This window comes from Papio anubis, chromosome 15, assembly GCF_008728515.1.
Source record: "Papio anubis isolate 15944 chromosome 15, Panubis1.0, whole genome shotgun sequence".
Classification (NCBI taxonomy): domain Eukaryota; kingdom Metazoa; phylum Chordata; class Mammalia; order Primates; family Cercopithecidae; genus Papio; species Papio anubis.
This window is the reverse complement of record NC_044990.1, coordinates 79,844,584-79,857,960: the sequence shown is the minus strand read 5'-3', so window position 1 is coordinate 79,857,960 and position 13,377 is coordinate 79,844,584. Positions and strand designations below refer to the sequence as shown.

Sequence of the window (13,377 nt, the reverse complement as noted above, 5' to 3'; positions counted from 1 at the left end):
GCAAATACTACACCATTTTATATCAGAGGCTGGAACATCTTTGGTATCCACTGGTGGAGGAGGCTCCCTGGAACCAAGCCCCAGCAGATACCAAGGAATGACTGTATTTCTTTCCATGAATCAGAGCACTAATGATCGCTCCCATATTTGAACTCTTAATAGCTCTTATATGCTGTTTAATCAAGAACAAACTCTCTACAATATGATCAACTGTAATTCTCAACCTATCTATTATTACTTTCCTTACAGTTCTAAGATCCAGCCAAGCCAACCCTTGTAGCCTTCACTATTTCCCAAACATCCACATGTTTTTCTGCTTCTACACCTTTGCTTAAGATTTTCCTTGCTCAGAATTCCAACAGTTCACTTTTTGGATTAAAAAATCTCCCAGTACTTAAGTGCTTATGTCAAATGCTACCTCTTTCTCAAGAACTTTTAACCATAATATATAACCCCTGGCTCAATGGAGCCCTCACAAAAATTTGTACAAATGATATCTTGCATTGTATTATAGATATCTGGTATTTCTCTTTGTCTCCCTACTCAATGGTCAGCTGCCTTCTATCCCTCATCTTTACACTCCCTTCAACAGGAGAGAGCCTAGAAAATATGCAGTGCTTCACAAGTGTTGCTAAATTGAATTATATTAGCTCTTCCTAAATTACTAAAACCGAAACTTTTTAGGTGATGTATTTCAACAGCAATTTCAAAGGATTTCTAAGAAAACAATATATTATTTAAGTGTCATTACAGCTGGTCATGGGGGCAACCAGGAATGCTTTGGAAATATCAACTGAAAGTTTCTTTCCATGCAATCATTTTGCCATTCTTCCTTTTTTTCTCTTTTCTTTTTCTTTTCTTTTCTTCTTTCTTTTTTTCCCCGCAATGGAGTGTCGCTCTGTCACCCAGGCTGCAGTGCAGTGGCACAGTCTTGGCTCACTGCAACCTCTGCCTCCTGGGTTCAAGCAATTCTCCTGCCTCAGCTTCCCGAGTAGCTGGGACTACAAGGCGCACACCACTACACCCAGCTAATTTTTGTATTTTTAGTAGAGACAGGGCTTCACCATTCTACCAAAATTATTTTACCCTTTAATAGACCATCACATCCATAGGAACACTCACTTGCCTGGATCTTTGTGCTATAATAGTCTGAGGAAGATGCATGTGCCATGAACAAGTGGACAATGGAAGAAATAGACTTCTAATGGCGAGAGCCTAATCACTTTCAACCAGCACCAACTATAATAAGTACGTTTCTTATGATTCACAGTATAATAATCCCAATGGACTTAACTTTAAAAGGGCATAGTGTATCTAATACAGCTGCCCTGAGGCTGGGCCAAAATAATTATCCTTACTTGACCTTTTGGGCCTTGAATCAATAACAAGCCCAGACTACATGAAGAGAACTAAATTGCTCTCACTGTATTAAATGCCCGACAAACACCAGGCCAGCTATCTATCCATCTGTCACCTCCATCCACCCGTCCTTCCATCCATACTAGCCCACCAGTTATGCGTCACTGTAATAACATGTAATGTATATATACATTTTAATATGTACTGAGCACTTACTTTGTGTCAGATGCTAGTCTAAGTATTTTACGTATGTTAAACCTTACAAGAGTACTGTAAGGTAGGTACTGTTATTCCCATTTTACAGACGAAGAAATCAAGGTGAGAATGTTTAAGTAACTGCCCAAGTTCATGCAGCTATTTTTTTTTTATTTAGTTTTTATTATTATTATGCTTTAAGTTCTAGGGTACATGTGCATAACGTGCAGGTTTGTTACATATGTATACTTGTGCCATGTTGCTGTGCTGCACCCATCAACTCGTCAGCACCCATCAACTCGTCATTTACATCAGATATAACTCCCAATGCAATCCCTCCCCTCTCCCCCTTCCCCATGATAGGCCCCGGTGTGTTCATGCAGCTATTGAGTAGTAGGACTAGGATTTGAATCCTAGAAATTTTCTCCCAGAGTCCACACTTTTTCTTTTTTCTTTTTCTTTTCGAGACAGTGTTTCATTCTTGTTGCCTAGGCTAGAGTGCAATGGCATGATCTCAGCTCACAGCAACCCCCACCTCCTGGATTCTCCTGCCTCAGCCTTCCGAGTAGCTGGGATTACAGGCACGTGCCACCATTCCCAGCTAATTTTTTTGTATTTTTAGTAGGGATGGGTTTCACCATGTTGGCCAGGCTGGTCTCGAACTCCTGACCTCAGGTGATCCACCCACCTCGGCCTCCCAAAATGTTGGGATTATAGGTGTAAGCCACCTCGCCCAGCCAAGTTTATTTTTATTTGTTTAGAGACAGAGTTTCGCTCTTGTTGCTCAGGCTGGAATGCAGTGGCGCAATCTCAGCTCACCACCACCTGTGCCTCCCAGATTCAAGCAATTCTCCTGCCTCAGCCTTCTGAGTAGCTGGGATTACAGGCACATGCCACCAAGCCTGGCTAATTTTTGTGTTTTTTAGTAGGGATGGGGTTTCACCACGTCAGCCAGGCTAGTCTTGAATCCTGACCTCAGGTGATCCACCCACCTTGGCCTCCCAAAGTGCTGGGATTACAGGCATGAACCACCACACCCAGCCCAGAGCCCATACTTTTAATCACTCCATGATATAGTACTATGAGAGAAGGATTTTGTTTTCTTCTTAGAAGTTGGAGAGGTCTCTGGAAGTTACTCTATTTCTGGAAAGCACCTACAGGAAATTTCACGGAGGTGTGCACAGGTGCACATAAACATAGAAAACCTGCTATGTTTCCATATTACAGTGATAAAATTGGAACTATTTCTTAAAAATAAAACTGAGAAGCTAAATTTGAAGCACGGAATACACTGATGAGCTCGCAAGGCAGCCCTGTGTGCTACTTGTAGGGATCTTCACATGGGCCTCACAAACGTGGTCAGGGCATTTGCGAGGACAGATTCTGCTCAAGGCCCTGTAGAGTAGGCCTTGATGGGCATCAGTCAGCAAGATGAGAATAAAAAATGAACTTCGTTATTCCATTCAGTCTTAAAAAGAAGCATTTCATCTTCTATAGAAGTGCATGCATAACCAAACAAAACCATGCTTAACTCAGTCCTGCATTTTGTATCAGGAAGGAAGGAATGCAGTGACTAAGATGCTATGAGTAAACAACAAATCATTTTCTATGGGAGGGGAAAAAGAACGCTGTCTACCACAGCATTCCTTCTGCATAGTTTTGGGGAGAAAAGCACCAGCCTAGGTTCTTCAACAGAGAAAGTGAATCTGATGGTACTCAGAACTCTCCCCAGTTAAAGGTTGCATCTTACCTCTTACATCTGTAATAAAACAAGAGAAAATGCCCTGGAAAATTTGTTCAAAATTCATGATATTGAAGAGGGTTTGCCAGAGGCCATAAGTCAGATAAGCCAAGTAACAGTCAAATTCGGAATGAAATATTAGGCGATAACTTAGCTTTCATTCCAAAGGGCTACCCTTAATAATACTGCAGCTTGTAGGGCTACAAAGTTAAATAACAAGTTGTGGTGTTCAATATTTTCATTTTATTATTTATTGAGATGAATTCTCAATCTCTGTCACCCAGGCTAAAGTGCAGTGGCATGATCTTGGCTCTCTGCAACCTCCGCCTCCCAGGTTCAAGCAATTCTCCTGCCTCAGCCTCCCAAGTAGCTGGAATTACAGGCACATGCCACCACACCTGGCTAATTTTTGTATTTTTAGTAGAGACTGGGTTTCATCATGTTGGCGAGGCTGGTCTTGAACTCCTGACCTCAAGTGATTCGCCTGCTTTGGCCTCCCAAAGTGCTGGGATTACAGGCATGAGCCACCCCGCCCAGCATCCAGTATTTTTAAAGGGTTGATTCACAGCCTTCACAGGGAAAACAAACAAAGTAGATGCACCTGTGCCCCTCCAAATTTCTTCTATGACTACTTTTTGCATTGCCAAGCAGCCTGCATGTTAAGTAACCTAACTTACACACTACTGGGCCCAGGTTCCAAGAAAAAACTATTTTGCTATAAACTCATTCTTGATCTTTCTATGTTAGTGTTGGCTGACTTATTAGTCTTAGCTACATTGAGGGTAAAATAAGTGGCTAGTTTTTCCTATAAATTTGCCAAACCCTGTCTGGAATGCATTGTGTTGTGCTTTCACTAATGGAGTTCTGTGTCACTCACAAGGCACTAATTGAAGCTCTTGGCCTTAAGTAAAATGACACATTTATCTGAAACAGGTGAAGAGGTTAAGGGTGTTCTCTGGGAAGGAATTTTTTGACCCTTTCCAATATCAGAACCTGAATCACTCCTTAAAAATGTGCAAGGAAAATGAATGTATTTTCACTCCACCCTTAAAAAATACCAAGTTTCATTGCAACTCAAAAATTCAAGCAGCTAGAACAATGCAGAAACAGTCGCTTCTAAGTAAATATGTGCCTGTTTATTTTTTTCCTTATTATCGTTTTCTGATACGCACTCCTGCCTGTGAACTATATTCTAATGATGAGAGGGCTAATCAGGCTTCAAAGGCAAAACCTGCCCCCTTAGAATGGAGGAAAATAATACATTCCCCCTCCCACTGTTTCCTATGTAAAATAAAATACAGGCCTCAGATCTACAAATATTATGATTAACATTCTTGATAGGGATAGGAGAACCCAGTAAAATAACTCTATTTGTGAGGACATTGGGGAATTTAGTCTGTAATGAGGTACTTTAGAGGCAAGTGAGATTTTAGAATTAAGCAAATGACGGCCAGGTGCAATGGCTCACGCCTGTAATCCCAACACTTTGGGAAGCCCGGGAGGGAGGATGGCTTGAGCCCAGGAGTTGGGGACCAGCCTCGGCAACATAGTAAGACCCCATCTTAAAAAAAAATCTTAATTACAATAAAATATATAATTACAATAAAATATATAGTTAAGTGAATGAATTTTTAAAATATTACTTCCATTCAAGTTCGGAGCCTGGGGGATAAAAGTATTGTGATAAATGATGGCAGAATTAACTAGCCAAAGTGTGACAAGTGCGGTAACTTAATTGGTGCTTATGTGAAAGGAGGCGTGTCCCCACCCTTCACTCTTCTAGGGAGTGGCAGAAATCCCAGAAGAGGAGTTCCTACCTCCCGCAGGAGGAGACAGCGTCGCCCCCTTACCTGCACAGGTGCTCCCGTCGTAGGTCTCGCACACCCATTCGTGGCATTCACACAGGGGCCCGAAGAACATGCCCGGCTCAGTCACATGGCAGATGCAGACGCCGCAGTCGCAGCGGCCCCGGCCGTGGCACAGCGCGGCCCCCGGAGGCTGCCCAGGTGCGCGGCAGCGGCGCTCCGACTCGGCCCGGGACAGCCTGCAGGCGGCGCCCGGCCAGCTCCTGCGCGGGCGACAAGCAACCGGCAGGCGGGGTCAGACGCGGACACCGCCCCCTGCTCCGAACCCACGTTTCCTCCCCCGTGTCCCCTCCAGGTGCAGACGCACAACCCCAAGAACAGGAAGTCTGAGGCCCACATCTCTCTGCGGTCCAAGCGCTGCCTGGAAGGGCCATATTTTCCCAAGCAAGCAGGTACCACCCACCAGAGAAACGACCAGGGCCCAAAATGTGTAAGGCGGTTACCTGCCCCCCGGACACAGGTCCTTTCTCCAGGTGAACAGAGGTGATCTGCCCTGCTCTTTGGTAGTTTGTCACTGAATCTTATATACACATTTAGATTAAATACAAAGTAATCCAAGGTATGGCACTCAGCTGACTTTTCAGTTTTCCTTTAAAAATGTCCCACTGCTATCTGATGGCCAATGGGCAGTTATATTATGGAAGAGAAGAGGTGAATATATAGAAAGAATTAGACATGTTATGATAGCATCGGGCATAATTTGCATTAAGCAGTCTTTAGGAACTCTACTTTTAAAAAGTTTAGTTTCACTATTGCAATGTGCCTCCGTCTCTTTCCGAATGTGATACAAAATGTAATATAGACCTGTTGCTGCTGTTGGGAAACAGAGATCATTCTGCTTTATAGATTGTGAGAAGATACGGGTACACATAGAATTTTAACTCGTGGCAGAAATTCCTCCTGATATATATTTGCAGAAGTATAAATTATATTTTTATTCAATGATTGCATTTTTCCAAAGGAAAAGCAAAAGGACAGACATGAGGCAATGCACAGTGTAGATATAAGGAGAGGGAATGGAACAGGTTGAAAACAGTTTATCCCGTGTCCAATTTAGTAACAACTCTTGGCTTAGGGCAGCCATCCTGCAAGCTTGAGCCCTGCCACATAAGCAGGGCAGGTCTCTACTGAAGAATAACAAACCAAACTTACCTCAGAGATGGCGAGAAGCTTTGAGGAACAGCTGACAATCCAGCAAAGAGAAGGGAGGACGCCAGCAGCAAGAAGTTCCTGAAGCCTGGGGGATGCATGCTGAGCTCCTGGGCTGCTCTGGGCGAGCTGCACTTCTGCAAGGTGGGGTTCACCAAGGGAGGCGGCAGGAGGGAGAGGTGCCACCAGCAGATGGCCGGGCAGACGGACCCACGGACACCCAGGCTTGCAGGTCCGGGACTCCAGCCGGAGTTGCAATTGCGTTGATGAGCTGCCTGCGAGGATTTGGGCAGCGGCACTGCTCTGGGCGGGGTGCTGGTGCCAAACCCCTCAGTGGAGAGTCTAGGCAGGGAAGTAATTAGAAACAGTTGTACAAGCAGATGGTTTATTTTGACATTAAAAAAAGTGTCCTGTTCACAGATTTGAGAAAATCATTTCTTTCTTCAAGTACAGGCCCCAGAAATATTTGACAAGAGAATATTTGGGCTGGCCAATATTAAAGAGACCTTTAAAATAACCCCTGAGTTGTGAAGAAGAAGGGTGAGGCCAGTGACTCTGGTGTGAACACTTGGGTAGGGAATTAGTTTCACCACATGCTTTTAAAGAAGATGCACTCTTTAGAGTTTGGGCTGGGGCAAGGGCAAGGAAATCTGGCAAATACAACATTTTCTTGCCTTTATTATCCTTTGATTTAAACTGGATATTTCATTTCTTTAGTCTTTAAAAAGTGTGTCATGCTTCCAGCTGTTGAGGCCAGTAGCTTATCACACCACATTTTTTTCTTGACTTGGACAGTTTAAATTGTAGTTGTCTCAAATTCACCCCATTCTCCCCATATGTCAAATATGAGAAAAGAAAATTAAATATTTATAGCATAAATTGCACTGAGAAACAATCGGTGTCATTTACTAAGCACCTATTATGTGCCAGTCATTTAGTATGTGTTCTCTAATTATGACAATAATCACACATTTATTTGTGCATTAGCAAATGGGGATTTAGCATCTAGCAGGTGCCAAGTTTTGTGCAAGACAGAATGAATGTAACAGGGAACTAAGCAGACATAATCCCTGCTCTCTCAGAGTCCAATGAGCTATAAAGACATTAATCAAAACAAAACCACAAAAACAAGGACAAACGGTTGCAAGTGCAATGAGAAGTTACTTCCAGATGAGATACAGGCACGTGATCTAATCAAAGATGGTAGCATTTGAACACAAAACTGAAAATGGCATCAAATTAAATTGGGTGGAAATAAGAAGGAGATGGAAGAGAACAGGGAGTCGTTCTTACTCCCATTTTAAAGATAAAGAAACTGAGGGCAAAAAGGTCAACTGACTTGCTCAAATTCATACAGGAAGTTAGTTGTATTTCAGCTGAAATCCAAAGCACATACACTATCCCCTACATTTGTGGTCATCTGGGAAAAGTGTGTAGAGGGTTATATGGAAGGAGGAAAACATTTTTCATTCACCCTAAGAAGAGCACTATAGACGCAATGCTTCCTCATGAAATAGAACCATTCAAGAATCGCCTGTGGTCCCAGATCCTTAAAATCAGGGATGAGTCATAACAGGATGGGATTTCTCCCTGTCATTTACATAAGTAGGTATAAGGGCAAGACCAACACTACACTTGCCTGCTGGAGCAAGAAAACAATGAAGGTCCTCTAATCATAGTCCATTTATTTTCTGTTTCTACTCCATTCTCCACCCTGTAATAGGGGAGGTTTTGCATGGGGCACATCTGTGTGTCCCCCCACCCCCCAACCCCTACCCACACAACTTAACCTATTTCAAATAGCTGATTTTCTGGCCACCCTTAGATACAGGTGTGTACACACTGGTGGAGTCTTCCATGGCAAGGACAGACTGGGGACAGGTATGCACAGTTTTGGGAGGATGTCTGGACCAGTAATTCTGGGGTCTTGGATACCCAAAGTGTGGCTTAGAAAAAAAGGACACAGGTTCTGAGTTGGCAGGTTCCCTAAGTCACAAGAACTACAACCTGTGGGGGAAGGGTCTGTCTAAAAGAGAGACAGAACGGGAATTACTAAGTCAGTTGTTGTTAAAGTGTGGTCCATGGACCAGCAACGTCAGCATCATTTGAGAACTTGTGGAAATGCAAGTTCTTAGGCCCCAACCCCAGCTCTAAGGGATCACAGAGTGCATTTGAATAATATCCCAAGATATTTATTTTTACATAATAATAGCTTGAGAAGACTGCAAATCACAGGGCTCAGGGCTGAGCCTGAGGGTGCCTGGATCTAAGAGTGGAACTTCCACCCACCTTTAGTACAAATTCTAGAGTTACATTTTATCCTGCCCACATGTGATAGTACAAGGACATAGGAACAGGCTTTCCTGTCAACATCTAGAAACCTAGTGACTCAGAGAATATGGTAATTATAGAAGGGAAGTATCTATTCCAAAACCTGACTAGGAATTTGCAATAAAAACATGGAAGCTTTAATAAATGAGTCATGTATTGTTTACTCCTTGCATATTTTCTGAGGGAAAATTTATTGTGAAATAGGGACTTGATAGTTGAACATTTTTAATGAATTTAAGTGATTTTTAACCTACAGTATTTTCATACAGTGTAGTATTCAATAAGCAATATTATCTTTAATATATTATTCAGCTTTGAAGTGAAGTTAGTATGTACTAGGTGACTGAGAAAATGTAAATGTTCAGATCATTACATTACTGTGACTCAGAAATAATATTCCTAGTCAGTTGAAATAGTTATATTGTGGCTGACTTGGTGACTCAGCCGAAAGTCTTGGATCCACAGAAACTCTGTCAAAATGAAAGGTTAACTTTAAATTTATGCCTTTTAGCATTCTTTTTTTTTTTTTTTTTTTTTTTTAAACCAAAGTATTGAATGCCTTGGAAATACCTACTCCTTCCATTTTCCCAGTTTTCAGAATCTCAAGGACACACATGTGCCAAGAAAGGTCCTGAGTTTCTCACTTCTGCTGGCTGAGGACACAGCAGTGGGTCAGATGCATAATGAATGGTGCCTGAAAGGACCCGGTGCATCTGGAACTGAACTCAAAAAGATTGAAAACACCCTAGTCCTTGAATGTAGTCCTTCAGTCCTCAGGTTACACAGAGAATTTCAGCATTCAAGGTATTTTTTAAAGGTTGTCTAGTTCAAAACTAAATTTGTTGATAACATACCGTATATTTGCCAAGTAATTAGGGGGTCTTGGTTGAAAAAAAAAAAAAAATTAAGAGGACCACATCCTTTTCTGAGAATTGCTTTGAAGGTTTCACCCCTTGGTTCCGGGTCTAGTCTAAAAATACATTTAAAATAATATCCTAGCCACAAGCCTTGAATCAAATATTCAATGATGTAATAGTATATTCCCCAGTCTATATAACCCCCAAACAATTCTACACCCAAACAATTCTACACTTCTTAAAGATAAATATTTTCATTGCCTTCACCTCTTCCTTATGTATTATAACTTTAAGCTTTCAATGCCCTGATTTTCTGATTTTGCTTTTTCTGGGATGGATGCCTTTTGGAAAGCATGATGTATACAACTGAAACCATTCAGTGGCCTAATGGATGTGGAATAGATCAGTACTTTCAGTATTCTTGTTTCATATGCTATATTTCTACCAATAAAACTGAAGGTCATATTCGCTTTTTTGAATGCCACGCTGTCCCAGTTGTGTGCTTTTATAAGTGTATTTTTCCCCAAACACAAATTGATTTATTATATTTCATCTAAACTTAGTTCTTTTATCCAGTCAGTAAAAATAACTATGGTTACTTGTGTTATATTTATTTCACCCTCTCAAAAGTAAATATGATGAACACACATTCTGTACCTTTATTCAAATAATTAACAAGATATTTGGAAAAAAAAATAGGCTGAGGACCAAGTTTAGATACAACCTTTAAGACAATATTAGCCTCTTAGCACATATTGAATAAGCCATCCAACCACTTACAAGTGTACTGAGTTGTCTGATATGAACCTATTTCTTCATTTTGCCCAGAAAAATATTATGAAAGATCCCATCAGTTGCTTTGCTATTCTTAGTTTACCATGTAAATAGGCTACCACTTTTTTCTGCCATTATCTAAAATAGTTCCCAATACATATTACATTCTTGATATATATTTATGGCAAAAATAAATTAACTAAAAATGATATACAACATGAATAATAAATTTATGAGTCAACAAAAGATGCAGGTGATATAGTGGATTCTGGATCAGTTGTCAGATGACATTTTGGCCTTAGGTATCCCCTGAGATGACTGTGGATTCAACTTGAATCTATATAACACCAGATCCTTTTCCTATATTCCCAATTTTTGTTAATTATATCATTTTAACTGAATCCCTGTAGACACAATTGTGAGAGTTACCTTTGGTACCTGTCTACAATTCATCTGGATTTTCTGGTAAATCCCTGAATCACATTGAGCCCACCTCCTAGTAATCTAGCCTTCCACTTCAATGTATTTATTTCAGATCTTCATATTGTATCTTGTACACTATTGCTATAGCCTCCCAACTGGTCTCTCTGCATTTATTCTTATCTTTTTGTGTCTACATTTATCCTGCTCCCTCGGACATCTTTCTAGCATGCAAATTTCATCACATCCATTCCCTGTTGAAAATATTTTAGTAGCTCTCCATTCACAGTATAAAGCCCAAATACTCTCTGAGTTCATATAAGATGCTTTGTGTTTGGACTCTGACTGTCTCCCTAGTAGACGCTGTGGTTCCTCCCAGATCACCTCTCCGGGGCCCATGCACCCACCCATCTCACTGATGACACTAGTAACTGCTGATAACTCACAGCTGCCCCTCTCACTGAGACTTGCCCTGTGCTTAAGAGGACAGGCTTCCCGGAGGCTGATCACTCAGATTCGGGACAGTTCCCTAATCTCTTCCTCCAACAGTATTGACATCATTAAGCCTCTCATATTTGGAAACCGTAGAGCTGGACAGCTCCATCATTGTGCTTCTTTCAACAATGCAGAAAAGACTCAAAAACTCAAAAACTGAAAGCGATAAGATGTGTGAGGTGTGAGGTTAACAAGAAGATTTGTACAAATACTTTTAGAGGAGAAATTTGACCTCAGATCTTCACCTATGATCTTTCAGATAGGAAGTTACCTCTTTACCAACTCCACTGAGACTCCAGGCTTTAGACTCAGGAATACTGGACACGGCAGAAGGCAGTATGAAATAAAACAGGAATTAAGTGAAACTGAACCATCTGAACAGTGATCCTCACCTCGTTTCCTTACTTGGCCTATACCAGTCTTATTTCCCTCAGGGGCTATCGATTAAACTGTTAATTTTTAGAAAACTGAACATATATATATATATAAACAAACAATGGATGTGAATGTGAATATTTGAGGCTTTCGTAAAAACAAAAGCTATGATGGAGCTCACCCTCAATAGGTCCTACTAACATACTGTGAACTTACACTCTTACTTTCAAAACCACACTTTTCATAAAAAGATCACTAAGGATTACTAGTCATCAGAACTTCAAGGAGCCCCTCCAAAATAAAAGGCCCAAGTCAAAACAAACAAGCAACTAAAAAAAAAAAAAAAGCACAAATGAAAGAAACTCAGATGACATCGACGATGAAGGCAACAGGAAGCAACTTAAGTAAGAAAGTATAATCCCTCTTCTCAGAGATCTAAGAAGATCTGGGCTTGCAAAAATGTGCAGCCATAAGAATAGGACAATCAAAAATGAAGTGCCCAAAAAGTGAATTATAAATTAGCTGAAAAGAAGCCACTAAAAGGGTTGAAAAATAAATGAGGAAAAGTTTCCTAAAAATGAAAGCCAAAACAGAGATACAAATAAAGACTAAAAAATCAAATGACTGATCTATGAGATTCAACGTCTAACTGATAGGAGTTCCGGAAAGGGAACAGGAAAAATAATGAAGGGGATAAAATTATTGAAGAAAATTTCAAGAAAATTTCCCCAAACTGAAGACCGTGAGTTTCCATATTGTATAGTCTCATTTAACAGGTAAAAAGATGAATGAAAATGATGGGAACCAAGGAACATCTTGGGGAAATTTCAGAATGATAGGAAAGTAATTTTTTTTTAACTTTCCAAACGAGAATAAATGGTCACATACAGAGAACCAGGAACTAGAGTGGTATTGGATGTTTTAATAGTAACATTGGAAGCAATTTTTTTTTAAATTCAGAATGATGGTGATTTTCAGACCATAATTCTATTTCCAACATACTGCTAATTAAAATACTTTCTGATATATTGGTTTTTAAAAATGTTTCATGCTGGCACCCTTCCTGAAAAGCTGATAGAAGATCTGATTCACTACTCTCACATCAAAAAATCAAGAAAGGAAAGATAGGGGATACAGGAATTCAGATAAAACTCAGAAGAAAAATGAAGATAAGAACAAATAATGAAGTTAAGGGGAATTTCAAAGGCACGTTCTATGTTGCAGAACAACTAGTCTCGACTGCTGTATAACAATGTGCAGCTTTAGAAGGCAGATCTTCAAGAAAACAGAAAATGGACCTACCAGATCTCACCTGATAAATTTGACAAGTAGAAGTATTGGATTAAGAGGAAAACAAACCATATGTACATAGACAACCAAGCAAATAGAAAATGGGTAATATCACCAAATTGGGAAGCAGGGGTACAGAGGAAATGGAATGGTAATATGAGAGAGCTAAAGTCTTCTCTACCACAAATCAACTACAAGCAGCACAAACATATACTTAGAAACAAGGAAGTAAATGCCATTGGGGAGAATGGCACTGCAATTGATTCAGGGTAGAGAAGTTGAATGTTCTTGCCTCAGGGCAGCCATACTGGAGGAGGTAGGAGGATGGGACAGGGGATTCCTACATAAGTCTATTAGTAGTGCATCATTTGGCTTTTAAAACTGTTTTCAAGGATCATATTCCTTTAAAAATAATGAAATTCATATGTGTACCAAGGCCACGGAGTGATGAGGGATGATCCAGTTCTTAGGGCATGAATTTCTATTCAGTGAAGTCCACTCTGCACGGGCAGGGCACTACCCCTAC

General features: G+C 40.6%; 1 protein-coding gene across 2 annotated transcripts in view; it reads right to left on the bottom strand.

Moving 5' to 3' along the window:
- ITGBL1 (integrin subunit beta like 1) overlaps positions 1 to 6,826 on the bottom strand; it is a 251,149-nt gene extending 244,323 nt beyond the window's left edge. For both annotated transcript variants that reach the window (XM_009192181.4, XM_003914046.4), the window contains exons 1-2: positions 6,313 to 6,826; positions 5,146 to 5,363 (exon numbers count right to left, since the gene is read on the bottom strand). In XM_009192181.4, coding sequence (XP_009190445.2) covers positions 5,146 to 5,363; positions 6,313 to 6,410 — 316 coding nt within the window. In that variant the 5' untranslated portion in view covers positions 6,411 to 6,826. The remainder of the gene's footprint in view (positions 1 to 5,145; positions 5,364 to 6,312) is intronic.
- Positions 6,827 to 13,377: the final 6,551 nt, after the last annotated feature.